The sequence below is a fragment of the Neovison vison genome, chromosome 11 (assembly GCF_020171115.1).
Source record: "Neovison vison isolate M4711 chromosome 11, ASM_NN_V1, whole genome shotgun sequence".
NCBI lineage: Eukaryota > Metazoa > Chordata > Mammalia > Carnivora > Mustelidae > Neogale > Neogale vison.
Genome location: NC_058101.1, coordinates 175,330,145 through 175,350,010, shown reverse-complemented (window position 1 = coordinate 175,350,010; position 19,866 = coordinate 175,330,145). Strand labels below are relative to the sequence as shown.

At 38.2% G+C, this 19,866-nt stretch overlaps 1 protein-coding gene across 1 annotated transcript in view; it reads right to left on the bottom strand.

Moving 5' to 3' along the window:
• Positions 1 to 4,302: 4,302 nt before the first annotated feature.
• ZMAT4 (zinc finger matrin-type 4) overlaps positions 4,303 to 19,866 on the bottom strand; it is a 362,015-nt gene continuing 346,451 nt past the window's right edge. The window contains exon 7 of the mRNA XM_044225331.1: positions 4,303 to 6,385. Coding sequence (XP_044081266.1) covers positions 6,370 to 6,385 — 16 coding nt within the window. The 3' untranslated portion in view covers positions 4,303 to 6,369. The remainder of the gene's footprint in view (positions 6,386 to 19,866) is intronic.

Genomic DNA, 19,866 nt, shown 5'->3' with positions numbered 1-19,866 from the left:
GAAAAGAGGGGAAAAGACAACATAACATTGTTAGATTGTTTAATTTTTGTAATTCTATAAGAAAAGTATCATTAGCTCCATTTTAAATATTGAGAAACTGAAGCTCAAAAAACTTACATAACTCGCCCAAGATCATAGAGTAAAGAACCATATTCTAAATCCAGGTTTGTTTTAATTCTGATATCACTTCCCCTATAGTCTACTCATTGTCTGAAATTTTGTATACTCTAAGTAACTACTAATTACATATATGTATATATGATCAACATAACACATACAACTCCTTAGCATTTGTTATAAACTAGATTACTAGAGTTTGAAAAAAAAAAAAAGAAAGTTAAATGGATTTTGGTTTTGGTTTTCCCCTTTGAGGGGTGCCTATCTCTCCTCTCAGGAAAAAGAAAATCTTTGGCTGAAGATCATTGCAAAGGAGAAATGACTTGTTTTCTTCAAATTCTAGGAATATGTCAGAGAATACCCCAAATTTACAAAAAAGTAGGAACTGTGCTGTGTTGCACTCAACATCTACAGAGAAAAGGTGTTAGAGTAGCAGAGGCACGTGTTACTACACAAAAATGGGTAAAGATTGAGTTTAAGTCCTTTCCAGAGAGGCTTACCATTCTTCAGGGAAGATAGGCAGCTTCTGAACCAGTGAGTGACCGGGAAAAAAACTTAAGTATTTGGCTCATTCACACTTCAAAACTATCCAAGAGTAAATGGCTGATGCAATTTCCCAGGCGGAACACTCACCTTATTACACACCCCCACGGGTGGCTCGTAAAGTGTCCTTATTAGCTTCATCACAATTAAACTCTCTACACCTAAAGGACACAGAGAAATGGTAGCTTATATAAAGAAGTAGGAGATGGGCTTCTAATTGGCCTTCAATCAAGGGTAAAGAAGAGGATAATGAAGACAGAGGCTTTAAAAAAGATACCTAGTCAAAAGAAGAAACTTGCTGAAATGGCAAACATTCTCCATGTACTGACTGTATTTTCCTGTTACTTACCATTTTTTAAAAATAGCAGCAAGTTATAGGTAAGCAAAAGAGTAGGGGAGAAAAGCACAAGTCACTCTCAAGTTCTGAGTATGTGCTTCTTATAGCCAATCAATATAAGCACAAAGTAAATCTAGTGACAAGAAGAATTAATTGGGAAGAAGAAAGGAGGGAAAACTTGAACCACTTGTTCTTGCTCAGGAAGCCAACTGTGGGCATGTAGAGGACAGAAATCATCTTTTCTTAACAAGGTGTGCTCTCTCTCTGATGTTCTGACAGTTCTGTCTAGAATGAGAGTTCTGTAGATTACCTTCCTTCCATGATGACTGCCATTCATTCCATTTTTCTCACGCTCAACCGAGGAGATTATATTTTTGACAAAGTAGAGGAAGATCCCTACTACTTTGCCTATATATATACAACATTAATAATTTCCTTGGAACTAATATTAGGGAGGCTAATCCCATCCTCCCGTCTGAACTTCTGGGAGATGATTTGCCAGCAAAGTAGTGAGCTGATAGGACATGGGGTTGACCCAACATGGTGAATCTTTGGAGTTTCAATAATAAAACCGTTAACACTAATGTTGTTATGCACACTGATTAACCCTCACTCTTAGCTGTGAAGACAACTTCAAGAAATATGAGAATATACAGTAAAACATTTGATTTCAAAGCAGAATACGTGGTCACTGAGTTGACCACCACAGGAAAACTTATCTTACCATCATTGGTAGTCTGACAGTCAGAATTTAATCATTTGAAAAGTGACAATTCAAGTAGAATGTGTGCTAAGAAAATAGCAAGGATGCAAAACAGGAATTCATTATTGTGTGTATCAATTTCACTTTTATTTCTTTAATTAAAAAAGGAATAAATTTAGCAGCCAAATGTCCTACATTTTTACATTGCTTAAACATTCTGAAGTTGAAACAGCCTCTGCGGAGCCCAGTGCCCACCTGTGCAATGAAGAAATATGACCAGGACTTCATCAACCTCAGATGATGTCAAAATTTGACCCATAACAATAGACTGTTCTTCAGAAACAATGTAACCTGTTAGTGATAGCTGGAGATGGAGGGACAGGTAAAATAGGATTTTTTTTTTCCTTCACTCTATAATTTTAAGATTACAGAATGTGGTTTCTAAAGGTCAGAATGAATTGCTAATTAAGTTGAGGCATCTGAAATTAGCAAGTAAAACTGCTACTCAGAATAGTGGCTAAGGAGTAATTAATCATACAGGGGAAAAAATGGCAGCAAAGTAAAGCCACAGTAAAATTAGTTTTTAAATAATCGCCGTTGCCCCCTCAGATGATGTTACTAAGAAGCAGTGAGATATTAATTCCTTTCCTTTCTGTTTAGGCTGTATCCTTTCCAAAAGAAAATGTTCAAAGTTTTTCTAGAAAGATACAAATCAAAGCAGATGTCCAACCGAACAACCTCTCTTGTTGGTATTCAGAGACATGTGGACTAATTATGACTCTTCCCTCTGTGTCTTACTCAACAGTTATCCTAAGCATAACCTTAAACCCACTCTCATTAATTTTTAAATGTAAGTCACTGATAATTGTTGGCATTTTAACTATTATAGTACAAAATTATTTAATACAAAAACCAGTGTTGACCACCCCTACCCCCAACCTTTGAGAAGGCCTGCTTTAAAATCTGCTTAAGAAAACATTTTGGTTTTGCTTCTAGGTGCTTTTTGTTTCCTTAGGTGCTACATTGGCCAGACTTGAGTTTGAGTCCATGCTGGGGCTCTCAGAGTCTCATTTTACATCAAGGTATTTGTATGTTAAATTTAAAGACAAATTTATCAACATGAATATTACAATGAAATATATAGATAGTTAATTTGACATGCATATCTTAAACTAGAAAGCCAACTAAGGCAGCATTTATATAGAGATTTATATTTTTAAGCACTTGACATTTATTAATTAGCTAATCCACACCACAAACCTATGAGGTAGTTTAGCATGACTTTAGTATGAATAAATTAGGTAAGAAGCCAAAAAAAAAAGAAAGGAAACATAACAACCTGTCTCCATAGTAATATGTTGATCAAACCCTCTCATTCTGGTCAAAAAAGAACAGCAATCAATTCTTTGCTCGAGCTGGTCAAACAAACTGTGAATATTCAGCTTGGATGGAATGTAGAGAGGGTAGTTATTTCATTATCTGACAGTTACAGACAGTTTGGTATTGGAGTTTGAACATGTTGTGCTCACAGCGACTTGTCGGTAACAAGGTAACACCTTGAGCTATGGCCACTGCCCCCCACCGACCCCCATCCAGGGTTTAAGTATGCCTCTGGGAGTATTAGCATTTTTTCATCGGCCTCCTATTCGTCTTCTCTTGGTCAGAATGGTCAATGAGCTGAATTCAGTAGAAATGTGTAAGGACCCTTGCAGTTCCAATTTACATTTATATATCATCTAAGAGGCAAATGAAAAACAAATCCTATATTGGTCTTTGTGGTCAAGCAACTGCAGATGGGAGTTTCATTACTATTTTTATCAGCAAAAGGGATCACTGTGGTCCTCTCTACTTAGCAGACTGCTTTATGATGATGGTATTTATTAGTACACCGGGCTGCGGAGGTTATATATAATGAAAACTCATTCACTGGGCTTCACTACCATGGCATTTGTGGCCTCGGGCAGAAGCTTACGTCTGTACTTGAAGAAGAAAAACTCTTTGAAAAGTTAAGAGAACTGCATGACCAGGTCTGTGGGAGTATTTTGCCTCTAAACAAAGACACAGACGGTTTCAACCACTTAGCAAGTATCCTTTTAAATAGAAAGAAAAAAAAAATACTCTTAATAGAAGGATGCCGTTAAGTTTCTGCATTATATTCATTTTGCATCATTGTTCCCTCATTGGAGCAAAACTTCAAACATCAGTAGTTGGTTACTTTAGTTGCCATGACTCCAAGTAGTCTGGGATGGTAAAAAATACGTATTGATCATTTGGACAGTTTCTTTCAAATTGATAGCGTTTTCCCCTAGGTCCCTAAATTGAGGTTTTATGGAAAACCCCAGGACTCGTTCTTATCTTTCTGAGAATCTCCGCTGTCCTCAGGTGGCCCCACCCCAGAAGCTCCGCCACGGCCGGGTCTCATGGGTCTGTTCCTCTCTGCCAGAATTAACTTGGCTATTTGAAAACAATTATCTTCCATCTTACTCCCATTGGTTCCATTATGACTTGGAACGTAAGACATGACCTAATTAAACAAATACAACCATACTACTATTACTATTACTACTACTAATAAATAAGGACAAAAACAACAAACAGTTAGTTTTCCAAGTAGAGGCGTCTCCATCTAAGATTTCCCAAAATATAAATAACATTCACTGGCTCTTCTTGTTTAAGACAATATGTCAACTCCATGGTACATTGGAACAATCATTTCCCTTATTTATGCAGAAATAAAAAAAGAAATTTGACAACAAACAAACGAAATGTTTGTTTTCTGGCAGGATATTCACTTTCACTTGACAGGTTGCCAAGGAGCAATGGTATTTAGATGAAGAATTCTGAGATGATCTGATTATTATATCCGGAAGCTTATCTGTAAAGGCTTTGGCATAGCCTCTCTGTAGAGCAAAAGAGATCTATGTTCACAGGCTCAACTAGATCAGGTCATTAAAAACAAAACCAAACAAAACACTTGAGGGTATGAGCTCACTCACTAAACACAAACAGAAACAATGTGGGTTTTTTTTTTTTTTGTGGTTTTTTTGTTGTTGTTTTTTGGGGTTTTTTGTTTGTTTGTTTTACTTGGATGATGCTTATTTTACAGCGGACTTGACAGATAAAGCATTATTTCACACATTGGAAGAAAAGTCATCATTGCAGGTTTGTAGCTCTGTTGTGTGCTTTCCAAAACAGCAAGATGGACTGCTTGCCATCAGACCCTCCTGCCTTCCCACCGGACAGCACATGGCTGGCGCAGCTGCTTCTCTCTGTAGGCACAGAGGCTAACAACCCTGATCCCTCCTGAGTGGGCCCTCTCAAGGGAGTGGTGCCAAATTTCAAACACCTTCGTAACAACACGGTGCATTTCTGAGTCATTTCATTTATTGCTCAGTGAATTGTGACCACCTCGGCTCTCTGCAGAAAAATAACGGATGTCCAGAAAATCCTGACACCGGGAGATCAATGGCCTGTGGTCACCATGTACAAAGGGCAACCCCAGCCAGAGCTCTGAGAAACACTGTAAAGAGTTCAATGTTCGGCTTTGCGGACACCAGATCCAGTCACGACAGAGAAGAGTTAACCCAGAGAAGGCTTCAGAATTTACACTCAGAGGCATTCCCCATCAGAAAACAACAGTTTTCCAGGCTATCATACTGGCTAGTGGTATTCCTTCCAAAGTGACTGAACCTTGGCTCAGCAAGAGGACTTCAGTGAGGAACAGAGGAATAGGGGGACTCACCATACCCAAGGCTGTCATTCATTCTTCAGAACTTACACAGTTCTTCCGCAGTCATCAGCACCCCACACCCAAGCCCACAGTTCAGGCCAACTTTATAAGAAATAGTCATTTATTTCCCTCTCATTCGGGGGTTTGTAATTCTTCTCTTGGATGCCTTTGGGAAAACGTTTCGTCAAGGTCAACGGCTGTGAAGACATTTTTTGCCTAAGAGGATCATCATGCAGGCAAACTAATTCTTTTCCTAAGCTATGATTTTGGCAGCTTGCAAAGAGGACTTGGCTTAACCTTGAGAAACTGTTCTTTGAGTGATCAGAAAAAAAGGATGGGCTTCTTCCTTTATTCACCCTCTTTATTCTTGTCATTCAGATGGCAAACCTCGCTCACAGTTTTGAAGGTGAAATGAAGGAGTAGTAATTGTGTCCATTATATATCTTCTACAAGTAGTGACTCGTTCTGGTTCCGTGCGTGTTGCCACCAATCATGATCAGTATGATGGAAAAATAATGTGTATTTCTTGATAAAGGTGCTTTACATCTCAAGCATCAAGGACTTAATGGAATAATTATATGTTGAAGAAATCTAGAGTAAATTGGAAATTGAGATCTTCCCACTGTCTTTAAGTCTGAATGATGTTCCCACTGTTTGTTGTAGGATTACAATTTAGAACATGTGCTAAATAGATCATCAGGGAAGAATTAAAAAATCCATCAAATATCATAACTTACCACAAAATTAAAAGAAAGAAAGAAAGAAAGAACGCTCATTCACTCTCCAAAACTAAGATTAGTCATATGTTAATCTGTGAATCCTCATAAGAAATGTTCATTGTTCAAGAAAGAATCTTCCTCTGGTGGTTGATAAGCAATTCTCCACGGCAGAGAAATCCTGACTTTTTTTTTTTTTCTCATCTCTTGATTGATGTTTTCACTACTTATTCTTCAGGCTATAAGACAGAAGGGAACACAGTCTTACCTTCTTTCATAATTACATATTCCAACCCTCCTTTCTCCTTCCTTTCCCCTCTCTCTCACTTTCAGTCTCCCCCCACATCACTTTAGCCATCAAATTAAAGTAAAGCTGAATTTATATGATGAATCTTTTACATTCTAAATTACCTATAAACATAATAACTCAATTACCAATGTCAACTCTATGTATGTACAAGAAAATATACGTATATATGATCCTATCAATCCAGACACGAACTAAATTCATTCTGAAAGTTCTTAAGATGAAAATGACAAATTGGTTTATATTTATGGTGGACAGCATCTACCCATCCTTAAGTTTCAGCTATGACGACTTGCAGAACCCTCTTGGTGGGAGGGAGAACAACGTTATAGCATTTAGATTTCAGATTATTGTTATAAACCACATTCTCAGTTCATTCAGAATGTTCCCTGTTAGATAAATAGGAAAAAAGTGTTTTCTGGCTCTACTCTCAAAATGTATTGATTAAAATCAAGTATGGACTCTGAAAAACAATCTGAGGGTTTTGAAGGGGCAGGAGGTGGGAGGTCGGGGTACCAGGTGGTGGGTATTATAGAGGGCACGGATTACATGGAGCACTGGGTGTGGTGCAAAAATAATGAATACTGCTATGCTGAAAATAAATAAAAAATAAATTAAAAAAAATCAAATAGGTAACTACTTCTTAAAGGTTTTTGGTTTTGTTTTTCTTTAAGATAAGACCATTTATTGCATGCCTACTATGTGTCAAGAACTTCATATAATTTTACTTATAATTTAATCCCCACAACCACCTCTAATTTGGATGCGTTTTCTTCCCATTTTAATGGTGAGAACACTGAGGCTTAAAGTGGCTGAGTGAATGGCACATGTTCACACAGCTGCTTCAGGGGGTGGGGCTGAACCCTGGAAAAGATGAGAATCTCAAGGCTTGTTGGCATTCTGCGCAGGGAATTTTTCTCATAGAATAGAACACGTCCTCTAGCTGCAGTGAGGCTGCCAAAACAGCCTTTGCTCATAGTTGACAGTTATCCCTAAAGCTCTATTTTTAGAGGGGAGGGGGCCAAAAGTGCAGGAGCAGGTTGGATTCCTCACATAGATTCTCCTATCCCTCGTCACTGAGAGCTATATCGTAGTCAAAATCCGGCAAATGAAAATTCACAAGCTACAAAGGAAAATTCTATCACTCACCTAGAAGCACACAGCATATCTCACAATTTTATTTTCCAAAAAAAGTGCTGTCACAGAATATTCTTAGGATGTGGATAAGAGTTTGAATGTTGTTGTATAACACAAACTAAAAGAAAATGTAAGCTATATGCATTTCTGGGTAAAAAAAAAAGTTGTTTTGGAATTTTGCCTTTGAATGACCCTGATAAGCACAGCCATTTTTAAATGGTTGTTATAAAAAGAAAAATCCTGTTTTGGAATCCCATATTCAGTTTCTGCTCCATCCGGTCATGACCTGAGGAAATTCTACAGTCCTTGTCATTTTTGTGTGTTAATGTGACATAAAGGTTGAAAGTTCTCACTAAGCAAACAAGTATAATCTCATTTCTATAAATTGCATAGACCAACACTTTTCAAATTAAAATCAGTTTAAAGTGTCCCGCTCCTTATTACAGGGAAAGGGCCAAACACACATACAGCTGAGCAGTCTTCAGTTATGATTACATCATTAGAGGAAGCTAAAAGAGGTTTGTTTTTTTTTTAACTTATAGTAAAAGTGGTATATTAAGAACTTAATCTCATAATGAGCAAAAATAGCACACTCGTCCTTTTTATAGTCAGAATGATTATTCAGATCCTTTCTGAACACAGAATTAATGACAAATTAAAATGTCTTTCAATTTCATATAGCTTTTATAATTATTCATTCGTTACTCTTATTATTGCTGAAAAGGCTCCCTCATATTTTAGTCAGCATCCCATTTGATACAAAAGAACATGGAAAATTTTACTGCTATTAATAAATATGCAGCCAACCAATCCAAGAAGAAAATTCTTTTTCATCTGAGAGATAAGCTGCATAATTCATGTATTTTCAGAAATTCCTTTAAATAGAAAATTGAAGAAAGGCATAGGGAAAAAAGAATTCATTATACAGTTTCCATTTGTGGTGAGGGACAGTCTCTGTTCTCAGAGTCTGCAATTTAATTTGATCTGAAGAGACTTTCAGCTGCATTGTATATGTACCAATACACTCATAGAGCTGGCTTTATTTTTGACATATATCATCATAAAAATGATACAACATAGCTGCCACTTCACTTAAAAAAAAAAGTTACTGAAGGTTACTAGGTACTTTTCTTTGGGTCTTGGAAAGCAGTTCAAAAAACTCACAGCAATCTGGAATGAGTACATTCTGCTTTCCAAAGAGGGAAATGCCCACGTCCATGAACTGGGGGGCTCCATTTGACTCTGTGAGCTCCAGCCCCTGGAGGAGCTCCCCCTACACCGTGACTTAATGGCCTTACAGATAGGTCTGCATTCTGAAACCCCAAGCTGAATGAGAAGCACATCTGCAGGACCAGTTAAATTAAAAATCTTCTCTTGGGGCACCTGGGTGGCTCAGTGGGTCAAGGCCTCTGCCTTCAGCTCTGGACATGATCCCAGAGTCCTGGGATCAAGCCTCACATCGGGCTCTCTGCTCAGCGGGGAGCCTGCTTCCCCCCCCCCCCCGCCTGCCTCTCTGCCTACTTGTGATCTCTGTCTGTCAAATACATAAAATCTTAAAAAAAAAAAAAAAAAAAAATCTTCTCTTTGTATTAGCTGCCCCTTTGTCCATTCAGACCCGGAAGGTTCAGAGAGGCTGGTGCTCCAAGCTGGGCATGGGGTTGTAGTCTTATGTACACTGGTAAGGACTTCCTTTTTTTTCTTTTTTTGTAATTGAAGTGTAGTTGACACACAGTGTTACCTTAGTTTCAGGTGTACAGCCTAGGCATTCAACAACTGAACAACTGGACACATGCCGCGCTCACCACAAATGTAGCTCCCATGTGTCACCGTACTACCTATTATGATATTGACTATATTCACTATCTACCTTTCATCCCTGACTTACTCATTCCATACCTGGAAGCCTGTACCTCCCACTTCCCTTCACCCATTTTGCCCATCCCCCTTCCATCCTCCGTCCTGGCAACCACCAGTGTGTTCTCTGTATTTACGGCTGTATTTCTGCTGTTAAAAAACTTGTTTGTTTGTGTTTTAGAGTCCACATATAAATGAAATCATACGGTATTTGTTTTTTTTTTCTTTCAGTCTTATTTCACTTCGCAATACCCTCTAGGTCTACCCATATTGTCATGATTGGCAAGATCTCGTTCTTTTTACCTAAAATGGAGTCTTCAATACTGAGATTTCACCATGGAAAATGCCCAGAAATGTATGTGGTCTTTCTGCTATGTTATCAAGGTGGTGGGGAGAAGGTGGGAAATATATCCTTACTAGTGTGTCTGGAGACGGCTACTGAAGAAAAATTGATGTGTTTGTCCCACACTGGATTTAAACTGTTCAATTTAAACTGCCAATTAAAAAACAAAGCAGAGTGTCCTCAGCTATGATGAAGCCTAGTGTCTGAAACCCAGAGAGCAAGTTTACAGGGATGTGAGAAATGAAATCATGGACCACAACTTCTATGAAATGATGCGGCCAGAATGTGTTAGTTGTGTTGGATGAGAAGCTATGTTCCAGACACTTCCACACACATGCTGCTGAACAGTCATGACTTTGAATGTGCTCAATCTATTGCCTGAGATGTGTCATGAATGACATCCGAGAACTAGTCATCTTTGCTCGGTTTAGTATCACAGACACAGATAAACCAAATTAAACTACATTTTCCAGAAACAAAATAAAACAAAACAAATAAAAAACTACATTCCCAAATCAAGTTTCTCCCAATTTCTATTCTTTCTTTTCCTGCCTTCCCTAACCCAACAAATAGGAGTTCAAGGCAGAAATTCAATTGTTTTCCCAAGTTTGTTTCTTTTTCTCTCCCACCCCATAACCAGTCAGCCACAAGTCTTATTGGCCTCCTATTTCATTCTGAAATATGTCAAGTCCTTTGCACCCCCTGCCCGTGCCTGATCCCAGGCCCTTGACACGACACTTGGCTTCTCTCTGGCATCTTTGATACCAGCTCTGCTGCCTCATCACACTGGTGTTGTAGTGCTTCACTGGGTTCCCTCTGATGAGGGAGCACGAGTCTGGCTGAAGACAAAGCAAAAGCTGGCACCTTGCACCCCCCTCATTCCCCTCTCCATCTGCTCCCCCTCAGTCCTATGTGTAGCATCCCTCAGGCAGCCCTGACAGCCATGAGCAATAAGCAAATAGTTAACTTGCAGGATCACAATCCTGCAAGACAGGAGCCCCCCTTGGCTTACAAATGTCCTAAATCTCATTAACAAAGACGATTGATAGCAGGATTGTGACAAGCCACCCTGGGTGGCTCAGTTGGTTGAGCGGCTGCTTTCGGCTCGGGTCATGATCCCAGCGTCCTGGGATCGAGTCCCGCATCGGGCTCCTTGCTCAGCAGGAAGCCTGCTTCTCCCTCTGCCTCTGCCTGCCATTCTGTCTGCCTGTGCTCACTTTCTCTCCCTCTCTCTCTCTGACAAATAAATAAATAAAATCTTAAAAAAAAAAAAAAAAGTCGCCCAACTATCTTAATGTTAATGTCTGGTCTAAAGACAACATTGATCCAGCCAGGAGGGCAAGGCCTCCGGTAGGCCTGGGACATCCTGGCACCTTGTAGGCCCTCTTTAGCATATGAAAACTCCATTGAAACCTCCCTTCCCCTCACCTTCCCCCAACAGGGTACATAACCTGCCATCCCTCACAACCCGGGGCAGCAGCTCTTCCTGCCCATGGGTCCTGTCCCTGTGCTTTAATAAACCACCATTTTGCACCAAAGATGTCTCAAGAATTCTTTCTTGGTCATCGGCTCCGGACCTCAGCCCACCGAACCTCACCTCCTGGAGAGAAGTGGAATACACAAAAGTCATTTGTGATGACACCCCTGTCTTCTCTTCCAGCTCCATCTTTTTGTCACTGTTCCCTGTAATCACACTAAACTCCCACCACTGAGAGGTACTTGAAGTTTCTGCACCTGCCACACTCCCACGTGCTTCTAGGTGTGCACACTCTCTTCCTGGGAGCTCATCCTTCACCCCAGGCTTCTCCAGCCTTTCCCAGTCCTCTTAGAAGAAACGTGCTTCCTTAAAATATCCTTGCCTTAACCTACCTGGACCCAACCAAATGTATTTGGAAGGTTTTGAACAGCCACTCGGGAGTAGAGAACAAAACCTCAAGGGAATGCCCAAGCCACAGCAAGTGATCAGTAAACTGCAATGCTTCAGACAAGGGGTACAATGTGTCTTGATTCTGAGAATGGTGAAAGGCAACGGAAGAAAGGAGATTGGAGAAAAAAAGAGAAGATAAAAAAAAAATGTGGGAGAGAAGACGAAACGTGGAGAGAATGGAACCAGGAAAATGGATTTGTTCTGTGCATGGTGCTACCTCTGTGTGATGCCTTAATCTTTGAATTTCATCTAGACAAATAAATACTTGGAAAATGTTAATTGTTAGTGGAAGTTGATGTAGTCTGAGTGACGTGGCATGGGGGTGGAGGGGAGAAGCACTCAAATGTATAGGGGGAGAAAAATGTAGAAAGACCACAAGACACTGGGAGTTAAAAGCAGACAGGACTTTGGATCTTAACAGGTTGTTGTAAACTTTGTTGAGTAGGTCCATGCCAATCCAAGAGGACTCAAATTGGGGTGAGTTCAGCCAGCCCCTCAAACATATGGGTAGTGCAAGATGAATTTCTCCAAATCCTTCTTGGAAAAACAAATCCTATATATTTATAGGCCACTGAATAAAGAAATCCCTTAAGGAAATTTAAGCTAATTCAGAGAAAAGTAAGATAGTATGAACACTCAAGAAGCCGTGAATATTCGAAAGTATAGAATATTTAAAATGAATGCAAGTCCATCACCTCCTAAAACACACAGACTAGCAAAGTTGACAAGAATGATTTGTAATTAACTTACCAAAACACCTAAGAAAACAAGCCGCCTCTGTTTATATAGAATTTGCATTGCTTATATGCAAATGAATGCTCCTAAAGTGCTTGAGAACAATTCATTCCCTTAAGAAGGCAAATATTCTCTCTATAATCTTGTTTACACTATTCATTTGCTTTGCAAAACGTTTTTCATAAAATCACAAAATAATGAAATGTTAGACACAGAAAGACCCTAGGGATCATATAAGAAAGACCAAAGTCCTCATTTTATAGACGAAAAACTCAGTGGAGCCCTGACACACCTGTATACCCCTAGCATTTCCGAGGCCCACATCCTCACATCCCAGACCCCTTTACTGAGGGGATTGCACTCCTCCTACAATGGTGTTCTAGTCACAGCTGGGGCAGAAGCAAACAGCAAAGGAGCTGCAAAGCACTAGGCTTTGAGGCATCATCGGGACCCATCAGCCTCCTAGATCTAGGTGACAGTCCAGTATCCCTTTTCCATTCACTTACAGATCTGGAGGCCTGGTTAGTCCTGGTTTGTTTCTAAGCCTCAGCTCCTACTTTGTCTCCTGCAGGAAATCTTTCCTTATGCCCTTTTCCCTAGCCAGTTGTTGTTAGGACCCATCCTAAGTGTTTTCCTCTACTGTTTCCCTCAGTACATCATATGGTCATCTTCTGTTGACTGCCTCTCCTCCCTACAAATTAGCCTGGGACTTGATTTCTGTATTTCATCCTGCAATAAGGCCTGATACAGAATCAATGCATAGCCTTCTCCAAATAAACACAGGAGACCAGAGAAGGAATCGATTGGCACGCTGGGGAAAAGCCTAATTCCCAGATATTCAAATTCCTTCATTCCCCGTCCTATATCTTGGACAAAACCACTCCTGGCCTTCATTTACAGATAAAGAGGAGTAACTAAGAACATTCAAAGCATCTCTATTCTTTCTCTATCTACTATTCTTACAGATTCAAAGTGCTTATGATTTAAAGTTAGAAAACTTGATTTTAAACTATTTTTATACCATGTTTTTATCTTTATTTTGTTTCAGCTTATCTGTCTATAAAACAAAGACATCAATGGTATCTTCCACATGGAAGAGTCATGAGGATTAAATGAGACAGTATATGTGAATAAGTCCAGTAACTATAAAAAATTAGGCGCGCCTGGGTGGCTCAGTGGGTTAGGACACTGCCTTCAGCTCAGGTCATGATCTCGGGGTCCTGGGATCGAGCCCCACATCGGGTTCTCTGCTCAGCGAGGAGCCTGCTTCCCCCTCTCTCTCTCTCCTGCCTCTCTGCCTACTTGTGATCTCTCTGTCAAATAAATAAATAAAATCTTAAAAAAAAATAGAGATTCTTCTGTCCTCATCCTTAACTCTTAATCACTTAAAAGGAAAATTTCTGAAGTAGCCATTATATAACAAAGAATTTATTTATTTATTTATTTATTTTTGTTCCAGGTTCCTGGAGTGGAAATAAGCCCTTGGAATTTCCCAATTTATTAGGAGTGTTTTTGCTTTTTGTTTTTTGTTTTTGTTTCTAACATATTCAAAGTGATATTTGGCTTTTTTCCCCTGTGTGTACTTATTTATTCATTTATTTTTTAGGTGAAATATAATTGGCATACAATATTATATTAGATCCAGGTGAACAATATATACATCATGAAATGCTCACCATGACACAAATAATTACCTTCCGTCACCATAAAAAGGATAGTCAATTCATCTATGACAAAGGAAACAACAGCGTACAATGAGGAAAACAAAGCAGATTTCAAGACACATTACAAAGCTATAGTCATCAAAACAGTATGGTATTAGCACAAAAACAGACACAAATAAATGGAACAGACTAGAAAGCCCAGAAATAAACCCATATTTTTAATGGTCAATTAATCTATGGCAAAGGAAGCAAGAATATACAGTAAATAAATAGTGTTGGGAAAACAGGATAGCTATGTGCCAGAGTGACATTGGCCTACCTCCTCACTCCATACTCAAAAATAAACTCAAAGTGGATTAAAGACCGAAATGTGATGCCTGAAACCATAAAACTCCCAGAAGAAAACCTAGGCAGTAATCTCTTTGACATCAGCCCTAGAAACTTTTTTTTTTTTTTTTCTGGTTCTGTCTCCTCAAGGCAAGGGAAACAAAAGCAAAAATAAACAATTAGGACTACATCAAACTAAAAGGCTTTCGCACAGGAAGAAAGACATCAGTAAAATGATAGGAGTGCTTTTGTTATTCACAGTGGTCCTGACAGCTTACGCTAATGAGGTGACTCATAGTGAATCCCTACATAATTTCAAGATGGAGGCTGGCCATGCAGGAAAGATCTACCATGAGATTAGTGGGTTAAGGCTTTGAGCCAAATGACATCATGACCTCTGTAGCGGGGAGGAGAGGCTGTCGAGTTCAGTCATGTGGCCATGGACTCAATATATCATTTATCATGAATAACAGGATCCTAGTAAAAACAGTGGACGCTGAAGTTGTCAGAGGATGAGCTCTACCATTAAAAGCCAGACCTCAAATCACAGATCTTGCACTCAGTAGCTTTGGGGTCTTTATTTCAGTTTCCTGATCCATTAATGAGGATGATATAATAACAGCATGGGTCTCACAGGCTGCTATGAAATTGAAATAATATATAATAGTATACATGGAAGTATAAAATACCTCGTCCATATGGAACAACAAATGAATGTTGTCTCTTATTATCATTACTAGTATTAGTATTACTCTGCTACATGGGCCCCTGCTTTAGGCTCAGTAGATTACTGTATCTTAATGTAATTGGCAGAAAGAAAAACAGGGTGCTGAAGTAAGACATGGTTTCTGGAACCCAAGGGCAGCTCTGGTTCTACATGTTTTCAGGACGGGAGAAGAATCATGGGAAACAATGGCATACTACACAAAGATAGTGGGGGTGGGATGAATGCTAATATGTGATGGGTGTGCAATATTCCCTCATGCCGAAAGAAAAAAAAAAAAAGCTAACATGATCCAGACTATACTGTCCACTGCCATACCCCGTAGTTACATGTGGCTATTTAAATGTAAGATAATTAAAATTAAATACAATTAAAAATTCAGTTCCTCAGCCATACTGGTCACATTTTAAGTATTCCACAGCCACATGTGACTAGCAGCTACTACATTGTATAGAACAGAGACAAGTCATTTCCATCATCACAGGGGGTTCTACTGGACAGTGCTGGTCTAGAAACACCAAAAGTATTTGAAATCAGATATGTTTTCAGATATAAACCATATTTCTTTTATACATTCTTTTATGTATATTTATATACATACAATTACATATATTATATATATGTATGCCTATATAGTTCATGTATAATTAACATACATTTGTATATTAGTTTCAGGTGTGCAACATAATGATTCAACAATTCTATACATGACTCAGTACTTATCATGATAAGTGCACTCTTTATTTTAAAGATTTTATCTATTCATTTATTTTAGAGAGAGAGCACACAGAGGGGCAAGTTAAGGGAGAGAGAGAATCTCAAGCAGGCTCCACACCCAGCATGGAGCCTAACATGGGGCTTGATCTCATGACCCTGAGATCATGACCTCCTGAAACCAAGAGTCTGATGATTAACTGGCTGGGCCACCCCGGTGCCCCTGATGGTAAGTGTTCTCTTAAGCCCTTTCACTCACTCATCCATCTTTTCACCCACCTCCCTCTGGCAATCACCAGTTCATTCTCTGCCTTTTTTGTTTGTCTCTTTCCTTTCCTTGTGCATTTATTTTGTTTCTTAAATTCCACATATGAGTAAAAGCATATAGTATTTGCCTTTGACTAGCTCATTTCACTCATGTAGCATTGTACCCTCTAGATCCACCCACGTTCTTGCAAAGGACAAGACTTCGTTTGTTTCCATGGCTGAATAATATTCCATTTTATCTATACACCACGTCTTCTTTATCCATTATCTATGGCATTTTTATATTTAATTTCTTCAGGAAACTCCACACTGCTTTCCCCAGTGGTTGCACCAGTTTACATGACCTCTGACAGTGTACAAGGCCTCCTTTTTCTCCAGCTCCTTCCCAACACTTGCTGTTACGCTACTGTTCCTGTTTGTCATTTGATCCCTTTTGACAGGTGTGAGGAGATATCTCATTGTTGTTTTGATTTGCATTTCCCTGATGATGAGTGGTGTGGATCATCTTTTCATATATCTGTTACACATCTGTATGTCTTCTTCATAAAAATGTCTGTTCGTGTCCTCCACACATTTTTTTTAAAGATTTTTATTTATTTATTTGACAGATCACAAGCAGGCAGAGAGGTAGGCAGAGAGAGAGAGGAGGAAGCAGGCTCTCCACCGAGCAGAGAGCCTGATGCAGGGCTTGATCCCAGGACCCTGGGATCATGACCTGAGCCGAAGGCAGAGGCTTTAGCCCACTGAGCCACCCAGGTGCCTCCCTCCACACATTTTTAATTGGATTATTTGGGGTTCTTCGGTGTTGATGTATGCGTTCTTTATATATTTTGGATATCAACCCCTTATCAGATAAATCATTTGCAAATACCTTTTCACATTCTGTAGGTTTCCTTTTTATTTAGTCGATGGTCTGTGCCAAAGCTTTTCATTTTGGTATAGTCCAAATAGTTTAATTCTGCTTGTGTTTCCCTTGCCAAAGGAGACATGTCTAAAATAATGTTTCTATGGCTGATATCAAAGTGGCTACTACCTAGATTTTCTTTTGAGAGTTTTATGGTTTCAGGTCCCACATTTAGGCCTTTAATCTATTTTGAGTTTATTTTTGTCTATGACATAAGAAAGTGGTCCAGTTTCATTCTTTTTCAGGAAGCTGTCCAATTTTTCCAATACCATTTGTTGATAAGGCTTTTTCCCATTGTATATTCTTGCCCCTTTTGTTGTAGATTAATTGATCGTAAAAGCATGGGCTCATTTCTGGGCTTTCTATTCTGTTATATTGATCTATGTGTCTATTTTTGTGCCAGTGTCATACTGTTTTGGTTTCTAGAGCTTTGTAATATGTCTTGAAATCAGTGGTTATGGTACCTCCAGTTTTGTTCTTCTTTTTCAATATCGCTTTGGCTATTTGGGGTCTTCGTGGTTCCATATAAGTTTTAGGATTATTTGTTCCAGTTCTGTGAAAAATGTTTATGTTTTGGTAGGGATTGCATTAAATCTGTAGATTGCTTTGGGTAGTACAGACATTTTTAACAATATTGGTTCTCTCACTTCATGAGCATGAAACATCTCTCCTTTTGTTTATGTTATCTTCAATTTCTTTCATCAGTGTTTTATAGTTTTTGGAATACAGGACTTTCACCTCCTTGATTAAATTTGTTCCTAGGTATGTTATTCTTCGTGGGACAATTGCAAATGGGATTTTTAAAAATTTATCTCTCTGCTAATTCATTTTTAGTGTATAAATTTCTGTATATTGATTTTGTATCTTGTAACTTCATTGAATTCATTTATCAGTTCCAGTAATTTTTGGTGGGATCTTTGGGTTTTTTTTCTGTATAATACCATGTCATCTGCAAATAGTGAAAGTTTTACTTCTTTTATTTTTTTTTCTTGTCTCACTGCTGGGGCTAAGACTTCTAGTACTATGTTGAATAAAAGTCATGAGAGTGGACATCCTTGTCTTATTCCTGATGTTAGAGGAAAAGCCCTCAGTTTTTTCATCATTGAGTATATTGTTAGCTGTGAGTTTTTCATTTATGGCCTTTATTAATTGAAGTATGTCCCTTCTAATCCTACTTTGTTGAGAGTATTTAACATGAATATCTGTTGTACTTTGTCAAATGCTTTTTCTGCATCTAGTGAGATAGTCATATGGTCTTATGTCCTTTCTCTTATTAATGTGCTGTATCATATTGATTTGCAAGTATTGAACCGTCCTAGTAACCCCCTTGATTGTGATAAATGTTTTTTTTTTAATGTACTGTTGGATTTGGTTCGACAGTATTTTGTTGAGGATCTTTGCATCTGTTTATCAGAGATATTGGACTATAGTTATCTCTTTTTTTAGTGTCTATCTGGTTTTTGGTATCAGGGTAATGCTGGCCTCATGGAATGATTTTGGAAGCTTTCTTTCCTCTTCTAATTTTTGGAATAGTTTAAGAAGAATAAATATTAACTCTTCTTTATATGTTTGGCTGAATTCACCTGTGAAGTCATTTGTTCTTGGACTTTTGTTTGTTGAGAGTTTTTTGATTACTGATTCAATTTTATTGGTAATAATCATTCTATCCAAATTTTCTATTTCTCCCTTATTCTGTTTTGGAAGGTTAAATGTTTCCAGGAATTTATCAATTTCTCCTATATTGTCCAAACATTGGCATATAATCTTTCATGTAAAATATATAATCCTTCATATTATTTATAATCCTTTGTATTTCTGTGGAGCTGATTATTATTTCTCCTCTTTTGTTTCTGCTGTTATTTACTTGAATCTTCTCTCTCTCCTTGATGAGTCTAGCTAATGTTTTTTCAATTTTTTTGATCCTTTTTATTTTGCAAATCCTGACTGATTTTTATAGATAAGATTGATTTCACAACTTTGTGGTTTAACCTCCATACTGTTTATATATGATTAATCTACTATTTTTACTATGTTTGCACTTACCCGTGAGATTTTTTTTTCCTCTCATAACATTCTTACTACTTTTCTTTCTACTCTAAGAACTCCCTTTAACATTTCTTATAAGACTAGATTCATGGGGATGAACTCCTTTAACTTTTGTTTGTCTGGGAAACTCTTTATCTCTCCTTCTAATTCTGAGCAATAGCCTTGCTGGATAGAATACTTTGGACTGAAGGTGTTTCGTTTCGTTTTGTTTTAACTTTTTGCATTTTGAATATATTATGCCATTCATTTCTGGCCTGCAAAATTCTGCTGAAAAATCAGCTGATAGTCTTATGGGGTTTCCCTTGTATGTAACTATTTTCTTTTCTCTTGTTGTTTTTAAAATTCTTTCTCACTATTTTTATTGTTTTACTTTCTATGTATCTTGAATGGACCTCCTTGGGTAGATTTTGTTGGAGGCTCTCTGTGCCTTCTGGATCTGGATTTCTGTTTTCCTCCCCAGATTAGGAAAGTTTTCAGCTATTATTTCTTCAAATAAATTTTCTGACACTCTTTCCCTCTCATGTCCTTCTAGGATCCCTATAATGTTATTATGAATATTATTCATATTCATCTCTATGAATGTTATTATGCTTGATGATGCTGCTGAGTTCCTTAGTCTATTCTTGTTTTTATTAATCTTTTTTTTTTTTCTTTTTCTGTTCAGCTTGGTTCCTTTCTATTACTCTGTCTTTCAGCTTGCTGATCTGTTTTTCTGCTTTCTCTAGTCTACTTGTTATTTCCTCTAGTGTATTTTTAATTTCAGTTATTGAT